Raw genomic sequence first — 22,211 nt, 5'->3', positions numbered from 1 at the left:
AGGACACTTTGGCTATGTCTACACTACATCTAATCCAGAAATATGCAAATGAAGCTAAGCATGGAATATCGCGGAGCCTCATTTGCATACCTAGTGAGCCACCATTTTTGCAGAAGAGGCTCTTGTGCCGGAAGGTGCTGTCTACACTGCCCCTTCTTGAGCAAGAAAAAACCTCTTGCACAATGCCATTCTTCCTGAAAAGTAATCGGCGTAACGGCACTGAGCAAGAGGTTTTTTCTTGCACAAGAAGGGGCAGTGTAGACAGCTCCTTCTGGTGCAACAGCCTCTTCTGCAAAAATGGCAGCTCATTAGGTATGCAAATGAGGCTCGGTTTTATTCCACGCTTAGCCTCATTTGCATATTCCTGGCACAAGAAGCTGCGAGTGTAGACATAGCCTTTGTCAGGTTGGTGTGGTTTCATTCACCAATGGTTAATTTGGCCCTGTTTAAGTTTTGTAAATACAAGGAACATGCTGACACACATGGTGTTTTGCAGGGACTGTAATCCTTGCTCACAATAAGCTCTCCCCTTCATTTTTACCTATATTTTAATTCAGCTGGAGGTTTATCATGGAAAAGTTTGGGAAAACATCATGGAGGATGACGTGGTCACAGTATAGCCTTAATACTGTCACAAGTCTTGGATTAATGGTAAAATACTTTGGTAAATCATGGACTTATTTTCTAAAAACCAAAGTATATGTAGACTCACGCTACTAAATAGTTATTTTGTACGTTATAGACATAGTTGCTATCTCCCTCTAGCAAGCCCAGATTACTTTTATTTTTTAATAGCACATTTACTCAGTGTTGCTCAGGTCTTAAGGAGGGGCCCCGAGCAGCCTATGGAGAATGCAAGAGTCAGAGCAGGCAGTGCCGGAGGGAAGAGGGGGGGTTCAGGAGTTTGGGCAAGTGGTTGGGAGGTATGTGGGACATCAGGGTGGGAGGTGCAGGGGGCTGGCCGATCCTAGAGTGTGGCTGGGTCAGCAGGCCCATACTGCCTTACTGCTGGCTTCCCGGAGCGGTGAGGACCATATTACAAGGCTGCCAGCGCCCCAGGATGGCAGGGGCCGCACTGCCTGGGTGGCAGCTCCCAGGACAACAGGAGCTAAGCTGCCTAGGCAGTGTCTCCCTAGAGCTGGTGTGGAGATGGAGAAACTAGTCCCATCGACAGGGGGGCAAAAGGGAAATTGCCCCAGGGCTCGGAGAGTCAAAGGGGCCCAGAGCTCCAGGTACCTTTGAATTGGTGTTCCACATTGCTCTAAGGGCTGGAGGAGAGGGAGTCATTCCAACTGACTGCCCTCTGCCCCGATCCTTCCACCTGAGGTTCTTCCCCTTCCAGGGTCACAGCTCCAGGCCCCCCCCTCCCCACACCTTACCCTGGGGACCGTGTGGCTGTAAGCCCCATTGGCAGAAACAATCATATTCTAGGTAAATCCCATTGTCTTGGCACAGCCAAACCCTTACCTTCCTTTAAGTTATAAGAGGAAGCTGCATACCAAAAATGGTGGTCCTAGCTCTTATAGTTTAGGAGGAGTTCCTGAACAAACAGATACACAGACACAACAATCTCTCTCAAATTTTATCTTAAGAGTTTTATGAGGCACCTTACCACCACCCCTTGTATTTAAATGGCTGTCATAATGGTGCCACAGGACTGCTCATTGGTTTTACAGTGGTCTACCGTATATTCCGGCGTACAAGACGACCTCTGATGTTAAAAAACATCCCCCAAAAATCGGGGGTCGTCTTGTACGCCGGATGCCCCGCCGCCGGAGCCCCTCCGCGGCTTTGAAAGCCTCGGGGGAAGCCGGCGGCGGGGCATCCCAGGCGCGCATGGGCTGCCCCCCCGCCGGAGCCCCTCCGCGGCTTTGAAAGCCTCGGGGGAAGCCGGCGGGGGGGCATCCCAGGCGCGCCTGGGCTGCCCCCCCGCCGGAGCCCCTCCGCGGCTTTGAAAGCCTCGGGGGAAGCCGGCGGGGGGGCATCCCAGGCGCGCATGGGCTGCCCCCCGCCGGAGCCCCTCCGCGCCGCCGCGGAGGGGCTCCGGCGGGGGGGCAGCCCATGCGCGCCTGGGATGCCCCCCCGCCGGCTTCCCCCGAGGCTTTCAAAGCCGCGGAGGGGCTCCGGCGGCGGCGCAGCCCAGGCGCGCCTGGGATGCCCCCCCGCCGGCTTCCCCCGAGGCTTTCAAAGCCGCGGAGGGGCTCCGGCGGGGGGGCAGCCCATGCGCGCCTGGGATGCCCCCCCGCCGGCTTCCCCCGAGGCTTTCAAAGCCGCGGAGGGGCTCCGGCGGGGGCGCAGCCCAGGCGCGCCTGGGATGCCCCGCCGCCGGCTTCCCCCGAGGCTTTTAAAGCCGCGGAGGGGCTCGGGGGGGGGGCAGCCCATGCGCGCCTGGGATGCCCCCCCGCTGGCTTCCCCCGAGGCTTTCAAAGCCGCGGAGGGGCTCCGGCGGGGGGGGGGCAGCCCAGGCGCTCCTGGCGGCTTTGCTCCCGGTGCCTCTGGTCTGCTGGGGACCATCTCCAGCAGACCAGGGACACCGGGAGCAAAGGAGGCGGAGGGGCGCTGGGGTATAAGATGAAACCCTATCTTTTAATTAAAAAGATAGGGGGTCGTCTTATACACCCAGTCGCCCTATACGCCGGAAAATACGGTACCTATAACATATTGGAGGGAAGAGCCACTATGAGTCTTATCAATTGTAATCTTTTGTCCCAGCAGAGTAGTCACAGGACTACCTAATACTAACTTCCTTTCAGCTTTTCTCTTCAGACTTTCATTATAGGTTGTGCAACTATCCACCTATGAAGTTAGCTATCCTATCTCATGCAAAGATCCATATCATTTTCTTTTGTGCTGCTTCATATGCAGTAGTGTTACTTCAAAGATGAACCAAACAGACTGGTTTAGAAATTAAAGGCTTGGCTAACAGGATTGTGCTGTTCCTATAAGAACAGTGGCATTAATAATGCAGAGCTTGGCACAAATCTGACCTTGACATACATTTTTTTTAAAAGATAAGGGGAAAAATCACCACCAGCCTAAATCTTTTAAAATATATTTTGGTAATAACTTCCAGATCATCATGTGAGCATCTCTTAGAGCCCTGTAATCCCACTTTTGGTTGGTTTTACTGCATTTGAGATCAATAATGACCCCATCTCCTTTCTGGCAGCATGAAGTAGTTATCCAATGAGCCTTTTCCCCTATGCCACACAGCCAAATGGGTTGGAGATAATGCTTAGGTTTCTTCAGTAAGGCTAAATAGCTGGTGTAGAATTAGAAATTGAACCCCTATCTTTAGCTTGATAGAATAAGGCAGATTTTTTCACATAATTTATACAATAGAGTAATTTAAAAGTAGGGATTGAATATAAGGAATGTATTAGTCAAATGCAAAATACTGAGCTCAATACAAGAGTAACTGGGTAAAATATAACTGCCTCTGATGATATACAGAAGGTCAAAGTAGGTGATCCAAATTCGTCCTGACCTTAAACCATGATATGAATTGTGAACTATTTTTGGGACAAAAATGTACAAAATGTTATTCCTTTCTAAAAGAGAATACTATGTGTAAAAACTCCAAATAAACTAAAAACCCTATAGCTCAGTCAGTGTAACATACCTCATGCAAACTATACATGAAAATGACAGGCAACATGCAGATAGATACACAAAACAGCAAAATACAGCACACACGAATTCAGTACAGGCAGTCCCCGGGTTACGTACAAGATAGGGACTGTAGGTTTGTTCTTAAGTTGAATTCGTATGTAAGTCGGAACTGGTACATATTGTAGGGGAAACTCTAGCCAAACATTTCTCCAGAGCTCAGTTTTATTCTCCCACATCTCACTTCCCTCAGTCCTTTATTCTCAAGCTGAGGTGTCTGCTGAGAAAAGCCGCTCCGCGTCTCCCTGGTCTGCTGGGGGGGGCGCTAGCTTCACGTCTCCCTGATCTGCTGGGGGGAAGCAGCTAGTGTGGGGTTGCCTCACTCCGTTTGTAAGTAGGGATCTGATGTAAGTCGTATCCATGTAACCCGGGGACTGCCTGTATTGCTAGTCCAAAAATTCAATTGTCATGAATCAGGCCCTGCAAAATTATTAGACTAGATTAAATATCATACTGTATTTAAAATAATATTGATTGGATTTATATTATTTGCCTTTGTGCTTTTGAACCATTAGGACATGTTTGGGTCACATTTTAAAGATTTTCTCTGAATCTGTGAGGGCTAGAAATTTTTTTGTTTTTTTCATGAAAGCTGAGACTCATGTAATCACATAAGTCTGTGAGCTGCTGCTTTTTAAAAACCCCATCAAATTCATGCTACTTGCAATGAAATCACAAGAGTTGGCAAAACAGACTATATGAATTATTGTATGTAGTGTAGAAATATTGGCCCCAGAATATTAGACAACTTCAGTTAGAAAGTAGGGATGTTAAAATGCATTTTTTTGTAAATGTGTAGCTGCTGAAATTTTCAGTGGGTGCATGTTTACATGTGGGAGGGGAAGCTCCCCTGTGCTGCTACCAGAGGGGTGTGGCAGGTGGCTCCATGGGAACCAGTATGCGCAGGGATCTGACTTAAAAGCTGGCTCTCCGCACGTACCGGCTCCTGCCAGCTCCCCTGCACTGCTGCTTCTATATCAGAGGCAGCAGTATGGGGAGGCAGGTAGTTCCTCGGGAGCTGGCAGCCCCTCTCCTCTCTCCTGCTGCCTCTGCTACAGAAGCAGTAGTGCGGGGGGCTGTGTGTAACAGTGAAGGTTAACCAATGAGCTCAGGCTCATTGGTTAACCATTTACACAGTTACACTCTCACATTCCTAATAGAGAGACAAGCTTTCACACATACATGGAGCTCTTTTGCAGGTCACTTTTTGTCATTTCAGGGAATGACAGTTTCTTATTTAGGAGATTAAATATTGCACTTATTTGTATGTATCTCCCATAGTCTACAAAGGCACATGTAGGCAGGCAAGAAAAGATTACTGGTTGTATTAATTAGATATACTTGTGTGCTGTGTACTTGGATTTTTCAGCCTTGACTACATTAAACTTTACATTTCCCATTGTTACTACTAGTGCACACACCACAGAGTAGCAAAGGAGGCAGTTTTAGTGTAGATAGGGTTCAGGTAACCTTGTTTTAACCTCTGTGGCCAGGTCTACACTAGACCTGGCAGCTCTGTTTAAACAATATGCAACTCCAGCTATGTTATGTAGCTGGAGTGGGCTTACATTGAGCCAAACTTTGCAGTGTCCTCACAGTGGGAAGCCGATGGGAGCAAACACTTCCATTGGTTTCCCTTACTGCTCACTGGAGGGAGTGCCTTCTGAGTTTGATTTAGTGAGTCTTAACTATGCTCGTTAAATCAAACTCCAGAAGATTCATCCCGGCAGTGGCGATCTTCTGTTCAGTGTAGGCAAGGCCTTAGTTATATAGATCTCCTATGAGCAGTATTAAAACACTGACAGCCATCTATACTTGTACTCCCACCATTCATGCCACTGTATAGCTGCAATGGTGGGAAATCTTAATAGGAATACCTAAACAATTTACTTTTTATTCATGAATCTGTGCACCTTTATTAAGCATTTTGGTTTAAATAGCTAACGATAGAGCACTGAAAAAAAATGGAACTATATCAGTGCTAAATATTTCTCTTTACTTTGTTTTCACTGTGTATTGCCTGAATTTCCCAAATTGTCAATCTTATCAGATGAATGGAAAAATACTGGGAATGCAGAGGAATCAGGTATTAGCTAGTGTTATATTTCATATTAGATAGAGCTTTTACCAAAGCAATAGAAGAGATTATATTAAATGACAGTAATAAGCAGACTTTTGAATGATAGCATTTTATTAAAGATACTGTATCAAAACATTAATTAAAGAGTTTAAAGTAATATCTTTAAAACCTGGGATGTCCCTTGATGTTATTTTACAGAGACTACAAATAATTGCTATGTTACAGCAGTCACAGCCTGCTCCAGGCTCCCTTTGCATAAATATTTTGGGGAGGCCCAGAGCAGGCTGCTGTCTGTTAATATTGTGCCCATTTCTCTTTTCTTGCTTTGTAAGAGTTGCAAGTCTTGAGAGTGCCACAGGTTTCCCATTCTCTGGAAGATCAGCTCCATTTCCTGTCAATGCCTTACTATGTTGTGTCTTCTCCCTTAGGAACTCACCAGTGGGTTAGTTCTCTCTCCTCTTTTCATGTTCACAGATGAATCACTTTTTTTTCTATTGTTTTAAAATAGCCAGAAGGCCAGACTGGTGAACATTCCCAGCATTGTACTCAACCTTTAAAGGTGCAGTAACATGTTCTTGATCTCCCTTTACACTTCTGCCTGCTAAAATGGTTAAGGGTATGCAATCAAATAAAGCATCCCAACCCACCGACACGTAATATTTTCTCTATCATTTGCATACTGTAGCTAATTTATAGAACTAGGAGAAAGGCACATGGTCCACACAAGCAGCAGTACAGACAATAGGCTAAGCATGCCAAAGAAGTAAGCAAATGCAAGTAATAAGTAAAAGTATACACAAACACCTCTATATAACAATTATTTCTAAAAAAACCATATCTTTTTACAGCCATAACAGAATCAGTGAGATGCAGTGCTGTAGTAGTAGATAATGCTAAATCAAAATTTTATTCTATTGACATGTCTGAATTTGATCCATTTTGGTCTGTAGTGGGGAAGCTTGATGGTTTTTCTAATCTGTCCAAACCCTGAATGCTAAACACTGAATGCCCTGTTATGCTCTAAGCTCATTAATTTAGCTGGAAATATTAGGAGTGCTGAGATGCTTGGGTCACAAAATGAATGCCTCCTTCTCTCCTTTAGGTTTGCCTTGCAAGTCTCACATTCAGAACAAAGTGCATACTGTTCCCTTTGAAGATTATTTCACATTCACGCATGTTCATGGCCAATCAGTCTGTCACATTAATTCACCAGTCTTCTTGTAGGATTCCAACACTATCTCCTTACCCCCACTTAAAGGTAGTGCTTCACAGGTCTTCAATAGCACGATCAGCAATTGGTGATGGCAGTAGGGAAGCAACAGGAAAATTAAAGTTTTCCTCTCTTGATTAGAAGCCTCATTTCCGGTTGTATCCTTTCACATGACCCCAGATAGGTTTTTGGGGTTTTGCATCTTATTCTCCAGACTAGAACAAATGTGGATGTTGTTTTAACTCTTGATTTATTATTGTAATTGCCCTGAATATATTAAAATTACATCTTGTTAATTTGTATTGTTTTAAAAAGTCTAAAAGTTTTGATGGCAACCTTATCAATGTTCATTTTACAAAAGGATTGCAGCAAGTGATTTGCAGGATCTGCTAGCAGATTTCAGTGTAACCCTCAACACCTAGCATGCAGCTCTTTTGGTTATCTGCCCTGGGAGATGAGAGTTCAGTTTATTTTCCATAGATGTAAGGATAGTCACCAGTAAATCATAATATAATTTGGAGTAAATTATAATATAATTTGGAGACAAGTCCAAAAGGTTTTTACTGAGAACTCTTATTTGACTCTGTTGTGGGTGCCATTACCAACTGGTGTGGTCTGTCAGGAAGGCAAAGTTGGTGCCAGTTCAGGTCTGGCAAAGGTGGTTCTGAGCTTAAAGTAGTCTTTTGCAGACTGCTTCTCCCCCAAGTCCTCTTCAAATTTGGAGCTTTCAGTTCTTCAGCTTAGACGTCCCTATTTCACTAGTGCCACACAAAAGAAATGCAAGAAAAATATTAAGCATCAGAAGCCCATGCTCAGGTGCCATCCCATTACCTTTCCCGCCTCTACCTTTTGGTTTTGCTCTAGATGTTACTGTTTCAATTGGACTCACAGTGGACATCAAGTTAGGGAACCATGTTAGGTAAAAATACTTTTTTTCCCCTCACTCCCAATTAATCTTAAACATTATCCTAAGTTTGTTGCAAAAATTAACTTTTCATTTGATTAAATATGTTGTCCTCCCTTATTTTTGATCTGATTCTCAACACTTTAGAGAGGACAAATGGCTTATGGCTTGATTCACTGGTTGAGAGAAAGCTACCTCCCCTCAGCTGGTCTCCTCATAGCTTGGAGCAGTCACCTTTTTGGAAAAATGCTCCATATATATTTTTGTCTCTTCAGTTTGTTATGTTATAACAATGCGATTGAACCCAAATAGTTAGCCCTAATCAGTCAAATTCAACCCTGGTGTAAGCACATGCAACTCTCCTTTAAAGTAACTGACCAAATGCATTTGTGACAAATGTCAGCATACATAACACATGAAGCACAAACTGTGCATAAAATGGTAGTAGATGTGAACTATAAAGATAATCCTGTTAGTTGCTTTTCCTGGCATTCTGCCTTTTGCTATGTTGGTATATAAATTATGCCTTCTTAATTGTCAAATTGTTGTAAGGAACACTACTTACATCCATTATCTGATCATATTGCATCTAATATGTATTTTTCATTGCTATTTAAATCACAGCTGTATTGTACCCAGTATATTTATATAGTTTTCGGTATTGGATTATAGGTGATACCTTCCAGTAGGTTTCATTGAACTACTGCCTCGTGACTTTGATTTTGACCAGTTTCTAGGTATAGAAATGCTTTTGTTGTGTTCAGAAAAAGGAATTTATTGCATGCATATTCAGACAAAATACCAAAAGATTAATTTTCCTCTGTGAATATTAATGTCATGTTCATACAAGATTCTGAACTGACAACCTTGTAAAATCAAAGATATCTATTCATACACAGATCATATAGAGCTCAGTCAGGAGTACTATAAACTGCTTCCCACCACACTTCATAGAGCCCATTTTGCAGGGACCACCTCTGGAAGTGGGAAGATTTAGTCATCATGCATATTAATACTTACTTTTCCTGATGATATTGCAAAGCAGTTGTTTAGTGTTGACGATAGTGGAAATATATGTACTGGACTGTCCCCACCAGGGCCTAGCCACAGATGGGTGGGATTCAGTGGGTTCTGGCTCACCCTCTGTGCATCCCGTCCCACCCTCTTCATGGCTCTCCTCAGGTTGTTCCGGCTCCACTAACCCACCTGGCATACCAGAAAGGCAGCAGGGTTGGGGAGCCAGGGCTTACCCTGCTCCGCCCAGTACGCTAGCTGAGGAACAGGAGCAGCAGGACTAGAACCTCCACTGGAATGCTGCTTCCAGGCTGGAAAGCCAGGCAGGTGGTGGAACAGGGCAAATCTCTGCTTGCAGACCCTGTTCTCTGGGTGCATTCCTGTGTCCCCTGGCCCGCATATCCATTCCCACCCCAGCCAGTTGGGGGGGGAGGTGGCTCCGTCCCTTCTCTCCTACTCCCTGCACCACCCATTATTACCCATCCAAGTGGGCCCCTCTGGTTACACCATATATCCCCACCAGCACACTTTGCAAACCAGTGAACAGTTGCCGTTGCTAATGATTTTAAGACCCCAGTGAGCTGGATCTAGTGAACCCCACAGTAGAAAGCTCTGTATCCTACCATCAATCTGTAAAATCATCCAGTTAACCTAAGAACAGATGTTTTAAATGAAATCACAGTGCCAGCAGAATCTGATTCTGCAGTCTTCAAATACAGTAATTCCTCATTTAACACTGTAGATGAGTTTCTGAAAATGTTCGTGCTAAGCGAAAACATGCCATGCAAGGTCAATTTTCCCATTAAAAATAATGGAAAAGGGGTTGCATTTCAGGTGGTGGTGGCAAAGTCAATTTTTTGGAGGTGCTGGGTCGTCAACGTCAACATTAGAGCAACACAAGACATCTAGCAACACAAGTCACCGCGGTTTGTTAAAACACAAAGACAAACACGTGAGTGAGCGGAGGAGCGCTGTGACCACGTGTATTCATCCGCTCATGCATATTACCACTGTTTTCACCAACTTATACTGCCATGCGAAGTAGTCCGCCACTTGATTATTTTCGTGTTATTTCAGGGACGGTCATGTTATTCAAAAAACGTTCCCTAAAAAAATCATGCTATTGCAAAAATGTGTTAAGCAGGCATGTGTTAAAGGAGTAATTACTGTATGCAATTGTCAATTAAACTACAGTCAATCTCTGTTTAAATGTAAGTGTACATGTTTTCAATTAACCACCAGATGGAGCCCACACAACCCCAAGGAAGAGAAATACATTGACTTTGGCAGAGAAGACTTGTAACAGTGTATGCTTCTGTAGCTTCCTATAAATCAGCAATTGGTGATCTATTTTGCTGTTTGAAAACAAAATGAGGGTTTGCACACCCAACAAGTTATAGCTCTACTGTATATCTGTACAGCTACTTACTGTTTTTGCATACATTGTAATTATGTCAGGGCAAGGGGACAAAACTTGGCCTAGGCAAACATTTAAAAATATGAAAGATATTACTTGGAGATTTTCTCAAGTCTGGTGATTTAAGCAGCCAAGGAAAAATTCTAAAGGAACATCTTGCAGAACTCAGCTAGAGAGACTAGAGTAATACCCTTCTCCACACCACTTTCTTCAAAGGGAAATCAGAGGTTGAGGAAAAGCTCTATTAAAACATCTAAAGGAGATAGTGTATCCTTTATGGTAACTCATAGTTGGCAGCAGCTTCCCAGTGCTTGTTTCAGTTCTTGAAAGGTGGGATTCCCATTCAGAACACAGGATTTATGTTAATATATAAACCTCTTGGATTTATGCATAGGCTGCAGTTTCCTTAGTGAGGGAGAAAAGTAGATCTAGGTATAGAGTTGTGGTTCATGGAAGGTGTACAGCTCATTTATACACACTTTGTGGGGCTAGTTTGTTTGGATTTTGTGTAGCAGACCAAGTTAGTAAGTGGGGTATAGACAGCCATAGACAATTTCTGCATTTATTTGCTCTAAGTTGCTCTGCTTCATGGTAATGTTTAGTAATTTTTTATTTGGGTTCATGACCGTACTGTATTTGACTAGTTAAATACATTCTCCAAAGGTTATTTAATTAATTGTTTTCACAATCAGAATAATGTAAAGGGAATTGTAGTGTTATCAGTGAATTTTCAGATATTTTAATAAACTGACTTGACTGATTTATCTGCTGGTCTGTCCTAGTAGCAGTACCCTCAACAACACATTCTAGCAAACTGCAATTAAACACAATCTTTGTTAGAGAGGGACTACTATTATTTCCCAAACCATTATAAATCAGGCCCAATGCTGTTACTTAGGGCTAATCTACATGGCATTGCTGATACAGCTATAGCTGTACAGCTATAATGGCAGAGTTCCAGTGTTTTCCGGGAAATGGAGATCTTTTGGCTGTATAGCTCCTGACGAAATAACGTAAGTTGTATCAGCAAAAGGACTTACTGGCTGCTGTAGCTGCACCTTTTTTTTGGCCAGCATAGCTATGTTGGTCAGGGATGGAGATTTTCTCACATAGGGTATGTCTACACAGCAGCATTATTTCAGAATAACTGATGTTATTTCAAAATAACATAATGCGTGTCTACAAAGCAAGACATTATTTCGAAATAATGTTGAGATGGAGGACTTCTAACTCCAACTCCTGTAACCCTCATTTCACGAGGAGTAAGGGAAGTCAAAGAAAGAGTGTTCTTCCTTAGACTTCCTGCTGTGTAGACAGCGCCAAAAGCCGAATTAAGCTATTTCGAATTCAGCTACACAATTGACATAGCTGAAGTCACATATCTTAGTTGGACTTTTGCCCCGCAGCGTAGATGTGCCCATAGGTTTTCTGACAAAACTTTGAAGTGTAGACCTGGTTGTGTTGCAGACTAGTGCCAGAGCTATGCAAAAAAGTGAATTTGTTAACAGAACATTACAGGTGCATTAAAATGGTGGGATGTGTCAGAATTAAGACTGCCAATATAACCTGAAACTGGCTACGTATGTAAGTGCATTCCAGTTCAGTCCTGGATTGAATCAAGTTACTTTTAAATATGTCTACACTGAAAATGCTACAATGCAGACACTCAACTACAGCGACAGAAGAGGTTTTTCCATTGCAGTTAATCCACCTTCCTGAGAGGCAGTAGTTAGGTTGATGGAAGAATTGGATGGATGGATTTTTTTATACCCCTATGCTAATGTACATTTTCAATTAAGACATTCCCATAAATGTCCCATGCAAAGTTTTCTATAATTTTAGAAGCACATGTATAGTCAGAAAATAAAGCTGTACAAATCCTTGTCGGAGAAAAACAAGAGGGAGTATCACCTCTCTGGCATTATTCAATTCCAGGTCCTTCAAGAGATTTGGGAGCTCTTATCTGTGGAGAGACAGATCACATTGTTCTGCCCATCAATTCTGAAGCAGCGTTAACTCTGATAACCACCTCCTTGTGGTAGGAAGGAGGAGGAGGAAAGAAAGGAAATGGAAGGTGCTTGTTGCAGCATTGCCAACTTTTATAATTTTGTTTCTTAAACCACTAGCTCCAAGATCCATGTGCAAGTGAAAAATATCAAATTTCATTTAAAAAAAAAGGAAATTTGTAGCCCTCATGGTTGCTGAAAAGTGCTCCCTAAGAGCTCAGTAATCAGAAGACAAATAGAAAGAACTCATATATATATATATATATATATATATATATATATATATATATATATATATATATATATATATGGATTAAAACTCATGAGATTTTAAAGATAATCTCATTATTTTTCGAGCCTGACTCATGCTTTTTGAGTGCTTGTAGTTGGCCATGCTGTAACAACTGTAGCAACATGGCTCCATTGAAAGAACTCTGCCCTGAAGCTCAGGAGACAGGTAAGGTTGCTCAAAAGAAGTGTAGATACGCTTGGCTTCCAATGGATTCCTACAATCCAAAGAGATCTCAGGGTTGGGAATTTTGGGAACAGAACCTTCCCATTTCATCTAAGGGGCATTACACCAGTTACAGAATGTGAATTTTCGTCACTTGCCTCCTGCTATATAATCTCTGGGACTAAATTCTTATTCAGCACTTATTCAGGCAAAACTGTTGTTGATGTCAATAGCTAATTAGCTTGAGTAAAAGCTGAGTGAAAGCGTCAGTGCTGGACATACAGAGCAAAGTTATTTCATGAACTGTAAGAACTAGCTTTTTTTCTCCCACAGGAAATGCTAAAAGCAGCATCGTTTTTGTGGTTGCAATCTGCATGAAGACTTCTGGTGTAGTATCTTAAAAGAAATTAGCAAAGGATGAAATCTTCTTGTTTCTCTCTTAAAGAGGGGAATGAAGAAGAATTAAAATAAATGACAAAAGAAATCAATCCTACCATGACTTAGGCCAACGTTTTAAAAGTGACCACTAAATATGGGTATTCAATTTGATGCATTTCAGTGCAGATTATCAGAGGTGTCTCCATTGATTCACTTAGAATTGAAGGTGCTCAACACTTGAAATTCTGGCCCTTATGACGAGGTGTCCCATTTGAGACAAGTTGGGCACTCCAAGTAAATGGGCAGTTGAAAATCTGCATCTTAGGTGATCAACTTGTGATTTCTCATCCTAGGAATGTAGGACATTTTTAATAGAATCATAGGGTCGGAAGAGATCCCAGAAGGTCGTCTAGTCTAACACCCTGTTAAAAGCAGGACCCATTCCAACTAAATCATCCCAGCAAGGGCTTTGTCAAGCTGGGACTTAAAAACCTTTAGGGATGGAGATTCCATCACCTCCCCCAGGTAACCCATTCCAGTGCTTCATCCCCCTCCTAGTGAAATAGTTTTTCCTAATATCCAACCTAGACCTCCCCCACTTCAACTTGAGACCATTGCTCCTTGTTCTGTCACCACTGAGAACAGCCTCTCTCCATCCTCTTTGGAAACTCCTCACCCCCCCATGTAGTTTAAGGGTGCTATCAAATCCTCTCTGTCTTCTATAGACTAAATAAGCCTACAGAAAATATTTAAAAATATTTTTCTTGAATATGCTCATGTAAAACTAATATAGTTACATTTCCCAATAGTCATAAAGAATGCACAAAAATATTACTGCTGGGAACAGTCTCACTGAAAGTATAAATGCAGAATTGTTTCCCTTTTAGTTCTTGAGAAAATACAAGTTGCTTGAAGACAAAAATGACTTGAACAAAGACAGATTCCAGCAATATTTCCATTGGATGCTGGCACTAGTTCACTCAAACCTATGAAAAACACCAAAGACTATTTGTTTCACTGCTGAATATTTTAGTCAAAATTAATCAATTCCTGAATCATGCTTTCTCTTTCTCTGTTACAAATCAAGAGTTTTTCTTTTTGGAAAAAAAGTCCCAATTCGTTTGAGGGTCACTGCAGTGACTCTGTAGCTAAAACTGGATAAGACATTTTAAATTAATAACTTCTGTTTTTCACTTTTTACTAACCTCTTCCTCAAAGTCCTTCTGCACTGAAATTTCTCAAGAATAATTAGCTGAAAGGTGACTTTTTTGAAGTTGAAAGAAATTCAGAAAAGTAGTCTACAGTCACTAAGAATGAGAGCTTTTCAAAATGTGTTCCTAATTTTTTAAAATTAGCTTTTAATTTAAAGCCAGCTAATTTTAAAAGTTCAAAATAGCCATGTGCTTCATTTTGTGGGGCCACATGTCTTTGACTAGCTTGAAAACAACTGGTTTAGACAGGGCTGGCCTTACCATAAGGCAAACTGAGGCAGCCGTCTCAGCTGCCAGACTGTGGGGGGAGGGGTGCCACTAGGACCCAGAGTGTAGAAAATTGGGTCTGCTGCATATCTGCAGATGGGGGCGTCATTTGAGCTCCCCGCCTCAGGTGCCAAAATGTTGTGGGCCAGCCCTGGATTTAGAATTAAGATCGAAAAGTTTGGATTCTTATCCCGTTAAATTGGCGAGCACCTAAGAGCCATCTGTCATATAACTAACAGATATGAAGCAGTTATTGCACGTATCTTCTTAACTTCCATAATGATATTTATCCTCTCTGAACCTCAACAGGTATACTATCAGAGTTGTAGGGGAGGAAAACCTGCCCTTCCCACTATGTTTGGGGAGATGCTATCCAGCATATACCAAGAGAGCAAAAAAGGCTCCAGACGAAAGCTGAAGGGTAAGTTAAACAGAGAAAGAGATTGTGTACAGATCTCTCTGACCTCTATATATCTGATAGCTTTTCCCCATATCAAGAGAGTGAGTATGTGTAAGAGATACGATCTCTATGTGGAGACAGTTGTTAATCGTGGATATGATGTCAGATCCATTTTTATCTGTTTTTTAATGGCTTAGTTGCAAGGAAACCTTTAAAAATGAGTTCTTAAAAATGTGAAACTGCCTATGCAGGACAAAAACTGAAGCTGGCTTAACATTAGCATTTGGTATATTTAAAAGCTCATTCCAGATCATTACAAATTCCCTGTTTAGCTCTAAATAAGAACTGAGAGCAGAGATGTGGTTGCCAGTAAAATGTTTTTCAAAGCTGCAGCCCACACCACTGCCAGCATGCAGAAAGCAACAGCAGAACAGTGAGAAATCACTGGACATAGGAATAACAAGGCACCAGAAGAGACAAGGGTAGGAGAGGAAGAGCATCAAGACAGTGCTCCTTTCTCTTTGGAAAAAGGATTAACTATTAGTGTTTTTAAAAATACGGTTCTACATTTATGTAGCGCCTTTTATCGGCAAGGATGCCAACCAATTTACAGAATTACATATATACAATCTAAACATGCACAGAATTCCAGTTAGTAGAGGAAGTAGATACAGAGGAACTATGGCAAGAATAAAACTGAAAGTGCAATAAGCAACTCCAAATCAAGGATTTCTGTTCTCTTTTCATTTTTAAGTAACGAGTTTTCCAGAGATTTGTTTTTGTTTTACTGAAAGTGTTCCAACGTTCTTTAGTACTGTATTTACTTTTACAGCATCTGTCTCCTTAATGGGGTGCTTTTATAAACACTACCAATGTGGGGGAGCAGGAACGTGGTGATTTTGTATTTCTTGCATCCATATCATTATGTTCTCTGAAAAACACCCCAGTGCCCTTAGACAGCATTATTAAATGGTCTGCAAACTCTTGTTTAGCGCCCTTTCACCCACTCTTGTCTTAGTGGCACAATTTGAATCTCTCTCTTCTCTTTTAATTCCTAATTATATCAGCCACACCAGGCTTTTCTTTCAACTTTCTCAGGTTGTTCTTATGTCTGTTTTAATTTATCACTATAACGGCGTTTCTCTACCACAGCCCAGACTTGATTTGACCCTACTGCCTTTGATTTGTCCACAGGAACTCTTGATTATTTTTATTCCCTCTTGGGCCTTTTCAACCATTCTGGGTCTCTGCCTAATCCTTTCTGAACTTCTCCATGATGCTCCAGTTCACTCTCCTGGATCACAAAGTGAGCATTATTTCCAGTTCACATACATGTAAACTCTGAGGAATTCTGGTCTTCTGTTGCCCAAGCTGGTAGGAGTGCATCAAATCATCCTCCAGAAAACTGCTCTGATTGAAAGAGAGGTATTGGTGGGCTTTAGAGAGAAATTAAGAATGCCCTCACTGAGAAGGAAAAAGTCACAGCAAAACAGGTATAATGGGAAAAGTAAGGTATTCTGGGGTATTGCTGAAAAAACATAGTATGTCCAACAGGGCAATTAAATTCACAAAATAAAACTTCCTCTGTCATTGTGGCCCATCCACATAACTATCAAACTGCTTGCTGACTGTGTAAAACATGCTTGTAATAGGCCCAGGCTAACACATATCAAAAGTGGTTCCTGACCCAGGGGTCTACGAATCACACTTTCAGCTCCTCAGTGTATTCTGGGATGACGTTAGCTACTGTATTTCACCCTCTAAATTTTCCATTTGCAGTCCTCTGGCCCAATGCAATCAGCTTTGCTGTCACACAACAGCCCACCCAGCACAAACGTCTGGTTTATACTTAGTACACAAACTGCAGTTAGAGTTTGTGCCATAGTGAGTTATAATCCCGTCTGATGGCTTTCCCAGCCAAGTTGAGTCACACTCACTCTCTGTTCCTTCAGGCATCTATAGGGCATTTTATCCACTCCCCCTCCTTTGGGACTGTTTGCCCTCCACTTCCCACCATGCTATTCTAATTTGGTCTCTGCTCCTGTGCTGTTCCAATTTTTGCCTGGCATCTCCCACAGCATTCCAAATCTCTCCGTGCACCCCATGCCACAATACTTTTCTTTCAACTCTGCTGCACACACAAGTTCTCTCTCACTTCCCTGGGCTGCTCTCTCAGATCAGTTCAAGTTTATATATCAAGAGGTAACTCAAATGTCTGATAATCTACATGTATATAAATGTAAACACTTTATATAAAAATATTGCCATTACAATGTCTCATAGATCAGTAATTACTTTTAAACACTATTCTACTAACTACTATGGACATTTTCTTTTGCAGTGTACAAGATGGTTGGTTCTCTCATTGCCCTCAACAACTAATTGCTGACATAAAAACAGCATTTAAGCCAGCCAACCTGGTTGTTCTCTGGGTTGCTAAGTTCCATCTCAATGCATCTTGGGATGGAAGCAATTTAAATCTCTGGGGGAAAACCCCGAACCTTTGGAATAATGGAAACACTAGCATGCATTAATGTTAGGGGTGCTGATAAGTGCCACTGCCATTGACTTCTGTGGGATTTTGGGTGTCAAAGAAATGCACGATTGTTACTGTACTTTTTGTATGTAAAATGCTGAAGCCCCAATGCTATAATTAGATCCATGCACTCAGGACTGATAGGAGGGCCAGGACACAAATTTTCCTTTTCTTTCAGTGCATCAGACTCCAGCTTGAAATACGTTCACATTGTAAGTTTGTTTACAAACCTGAAACCCGCTTATAATTGAATATGAAAACAGAAATTTGATATAGTATCTGAAAATACTCATTTGATAAGGTAGCTGTATGCAATTTTTAGGTAAACTTTATTCAGTTATTTATATATTCTGACATTCTGTTTAGTGAGCTACAAATTAATCACAGTCTGAAAAATGGCGAGGTTTCAAAACTTAGCCCTGGAAGTTATATTAGCTCTAGCTAGAGCGCAAGACTGGGACTCAGGAGACCTAGACTCTATTCCCAGCTCTGCCACTGGCCTTCCAGGTAACTTTTGGCAAGTCATTTCCTTGCTCTGTGCCTGAGCTTTCCATCTGTAAAAATGGTGAAATGGTACTGACTTCCTTGTGAAATCTGCTTGTAAAAAACTCTCTATATAAAAAGGAGGTGTTAGCTTTTTTAAAACACTCTTTGCTCATCACTGCTTATCACAGATTTCATCATTAACAATCATGCAGTTAATATTTGTTTACACAGCTGGTGTCTAAGATTCCAGCCCTGACCTATCATTGTATTTTGAAAGGCCAAGTTGCCTCAGCTGATAGACAGTGGTTTCTTACTGCATTAAAATAAAACAGATAAGCTCTATATGTTAGGAATTCACTAGATTCACAGAGGTCTGTATGTGAGAAGATTCTGAAAGGGCATAAAACATCTTTGCTGAATTTATTAAGAAAGCTGAGCAATCCCTTCATACCCAACAGCCAGATACCATTGTGATGAGCAGGTTATAAAAACTTCAAGCATATACATATAGGCAATTGAAGGGAAGCATTACTGCATCAGAAGTGCCCATTTCAATTCTGCTAGAATATTGAGCATGAAAATGGCTGTTCTGATATTCTTTGAGGCTATATAATCTTAATTCTCTATTTCTTCCTTTGTCCATACCACTGCAGCATGGTTTTACTTAGCTCACCCAACCTGTGGATGTCAATCTCAATAAAAATGCTGAGAATCTGAATTCTAGAACAGCTAGCGCTGTTCTCACTGTAGAGTCAGAAAGAATTATTCCTTGGCATCAATTTTCATTTTTTAAATTGATTTTGATATTAGGAATGATTATGCTCCTGCATATTAGTTGCTACATGATCTAAAATTTCACATGAAGAAACAACACTTGCAAATACTGAAGCACTCATCTGATGGACATGGAACTAAGAACTGTTTAATAGAAGTCAGTTAAGGGGTAACAGTTGTGCTTGTAATTGACAGTTTAAAAATAATGACTTGTATCATATCTACTTAGTAAAACAATAAAATTAAAAACAGAAATTGCTAATAGGCAACAGTGAAAATGGAATAATTAAACACTTGATGCTTTTAAAAGATATATACTTAATGACCCTAAAACAAAGACACCTATGATTAAAAGGGTCTTGAAACAAAAGACTTGCTTTCAACAATTCGTTCAACTTTTGTATGCTATATTGTATGCTTTGCTTTGGTGTTCCCTCTGCTGTCAACTTAGTGCTTGTTTTACGGTATGCTTATGCTTATGTTCTTTTCAAATGCTTGGCATTATAGTGAGATCGCATATCTTTTCTCAAATTAAATTTTGCTCCACATACTCCACATGTATACAGATGAACATCCATGTGCTGCTCCAGTTGTTCGTTATTTGGGAATATCTGAAAGCAGACCTGGCATATAGTCTCTCCAGCTGATAAATGAGATATCATATGCCGTACATGGTCATGTTTTCTGAAGTTTCCTTGATCACAAATGGAACAGACATACCTGGCCATGCCTTTGTGCATATCATTGTGGAGCCGCAGCTGGCGTTCTCTTAAAAACTGCTTCCCACATGTCTGACAAACAAATTGTTTTTCCTTGGTGTGAACAGTGTAATGTTCCCGTAAGTGACAACGCTGATAAAATCCTTTCCCACAAAGATTGCAGAAATGTTTGCGTCTGTGATCTCTTTCATTCTCTTCCATAATAGCGTTCTTAAACAGATCTTGATCGAGGCAGTTTGACATATGTTCTACCACTAGCGTTTCAGTTTCAAAACGCTGACCACAATTAGGACATCGGAAAGGACAGGCAGAATGCTTATATAACTGTTTATTTGGAAGACTGTTCATTTGGAAGTGACTGTCCCTGAAATCCTCCAACATCTCTACAAACATCATATCCCTTATTTCAGACTGTTCCTCAGGATTCTCTTCTGAGTCCATTTTTTCCTCAGCATTTCTTATGCCATTCATTGTCAGGTCCTGGGGTTCTCCACAGGTTTGTGCATGATCCTGTAACTGTCTACCCTTGACCAATATTTGGCCACATTTGCCACAGGCACATATATTTTCTATGTGTTTAGATAAATAATGTGAGGATAGATCTTCCTCTGTAATTGTTAGCCCACACAGTTCGCAGGAAGAATTCTCTGCATCTTCCTGCACTGGAGAAACTTTCCTGTTAAGATGCCTTGCGTTTTTTAAACATTTTCTTGCATTCTCATCGATAGACAACCGGGGTTTCAGAGTTTTTCGAGAATGTCTCTTTTCATTCATCTCTTCTGCAACATAGTATCTGTAAAGTGGCTCTTCCTGTTCATCATCTAATTCATCATTGTCAGTAGATTCATTACAGTCTTTATCTGTCACTTTAATAATGTTAAAATCCTTCAGTTCATCTTCTTGGTTATCCTCTGGTTCCATCTTGATGATAATCCTTTTCCTCTCACTGGCTCTACTTCCTTCTTCACCTGATGTCTCAGATGCAACTATACTACTTTTTCTGCTTGTTATGTTTGACATGGGAGATGAAGAGTCATCGGCTACTTGACTGGTATCCCCTTTATAGTTCTCTGTTTGTGAAACCAGTAGTTTAGAAGCAGAGTCTTTTTCACTAAAGTCCATTTTTTCAATACCATAAAACCTGGTATTTTGGTATGAATGCCTATTAGTGCATGTTAACACGTGCTCATCCAGTAACTTTTCACAGCTAAAACTAAACCCACAGCTGTCACAGGTAAAGCTTCTTCCAAAGCGGCGCGAATGTGACACACGATCTTTTGTGTTAGAGAATTTGGACATGGTGCTTTTTTTGCAAACATCAAACAGTTGTTCAGGGAAGCTGCCTAGCTGCAAAGCTTCTTCATCAGGCTCCTTGTTATGGGTCGTGCTTATAGTTGAACTTGGTGGCTCCGCACACCACCTGTTTACTTCCCCACCATTTCTAGTAAGTGTGTCTTCATACATTTTCACACCAAATATCATTTTACTATTCTGTGTACTAGACGCAGAAGATGAACACTTTAAGTTAGAGGAGTCTGTATCTTGTATATCTTCTAAACATTCGGGCACATTATATAACTGTAGATAGTTCATTGCCACTTTAAATTGTTCAAAGTTAGCAGGGGCAGTCATAATTTTTCCTAAATACATAAACTGCAATATGAGATCAAAGCATTCAGCACTAATCTTCATGTTGCTGAGATTCAGCTGGGCTGTGGTGTGTTGGTGGTTCATAAAAAACATCCTAAAATAAGAGCTGCAGGCAGCTAGGACTGCTTTGTGTGCTTGAAAATAAATATCATCAATAGCAATGCAGCAGTCACAGAGAAAACCCCACTCTCTTTGGTTGTTTAGCTGCTGAAGGACATAGCTGCTGTGGCTGTTTCTTGCCATCTTGTGTTTCAATTACAATCCTGTGGGGGGAAAAAAGAGGAAAAGAAATTTGGTTATAAGCACAGAAAGTAAGAGGTAGCTCATTTTAATTCAGAGGACAATTGTTAAGACTGCAATTTGAGACCAGTTTTTTTTAATATTCTTACTGTTTTTAAAAATCTGATTGGAAAGGTCTTTCTGGGCACAAATACCTACTAAAGAAAATCCAGTAAGATAGTAAAATATTAAAATATCCACTAATCCATTCTCCTGCTGAATTTGCAGTATCAGTTAACTAATAAACTTTACTGATTTCATTGGGGTTGGTCCTGCTTTGGGCAGAGGGCTGGACTTGATGACCTCCTGAGGTCTCTTCCAGCTCTATGATTCTTTACTAATCTCAACAGTACTGGGTCTAGTACACAAATCAGTAAGTAAACCACAAAGAAATATAACCAAGATTTTCAAACATGACTAAGATTCTGGGAGCCCAACCTGAGATACTTTAAAGGGGCCTGATTTTCAGAAAGTGCTGAGCATCGATCTTCTGAAAATCAGCGTCCTTTACTGTGTCTCAAGTTGACAGTTGTGACATAGGCAGGTTTGGTAATAACCCTACATGATCACGGAGGAAACACAGGTTTAATTACTATTTTTTCCTTCTGAGGCTACCAGGAGGCTGGAAGCTAGGGATATTAAAATGCATTTAATTAAGTAATCACGTAACCGCTGAAAATTTTAGTGGTTACACACTGGGAGGAAGGGGCAGTCGGCTCCGCCAGCTTTTAAGTGAGTTCCCTACACATACCGGGAG

At 41.3% G+C, this 22,211-nt stretch overlaps 1 protein-coding gene across 2 annotated transcripts in view; it reads right to left on the bottom strand.

The window, feature by feature from the left end:
* Positions 1 to 5,836: 5,836 nt before the first annotated feature.
* ZBTB1 (zinc finger and BTB domain containing 1) overlaps positions 5,837 to 22,211 on the bottom strand; it is a 32,623-nt gene continuing 16,248 nt past the window's right edge. Inside the window, exons 2-3 of one of the 2 annotated variants that reach the window (XM_075926405.2) lie at positions 19,527 to 21,438; positions 5,837 to 7,717 (exon numbers count right to left, since the gene is read on the bottom strand). In XM_075926405.2, coding sequence (XP_075782520.1) covers positions 7,687 to 7,717; positions 19,527 to 21,418 — 1,923 coding nt within the window. In that variant the 5' untranslated portion in view covers positions 21,419 to 21,438 and the 3' untranslated portion in view covers positions 5,837 to 7,686. Of the gene's footprint in view, positions 7,718 to 17,858; positions 21,439 to 22,211 lie in introns of those variants that run through there. The other variant, XM_075926403.2, reaches the window with a different exon arrangement.

This window comes from Pelodiscus sinensis, chromosome 5, assembly GCF_052426305.1.
Source record: "Pelodiscus sinensis isolate ZL-2025 chromosome 5, ASM5242630v1, whole genome shotgun sequence".
Taxonomy (NCBI): Eukaryota; Metazoa; Chordata; order Testudines; family Trionychidae; genus Pelodiscus; species Pelodiscus sinensis.
The sequence above is the reverse complement of the archived record's forward strand: the minus strand, read 5'-3'. Positions and strand labels throughout refer to the sequence as shown.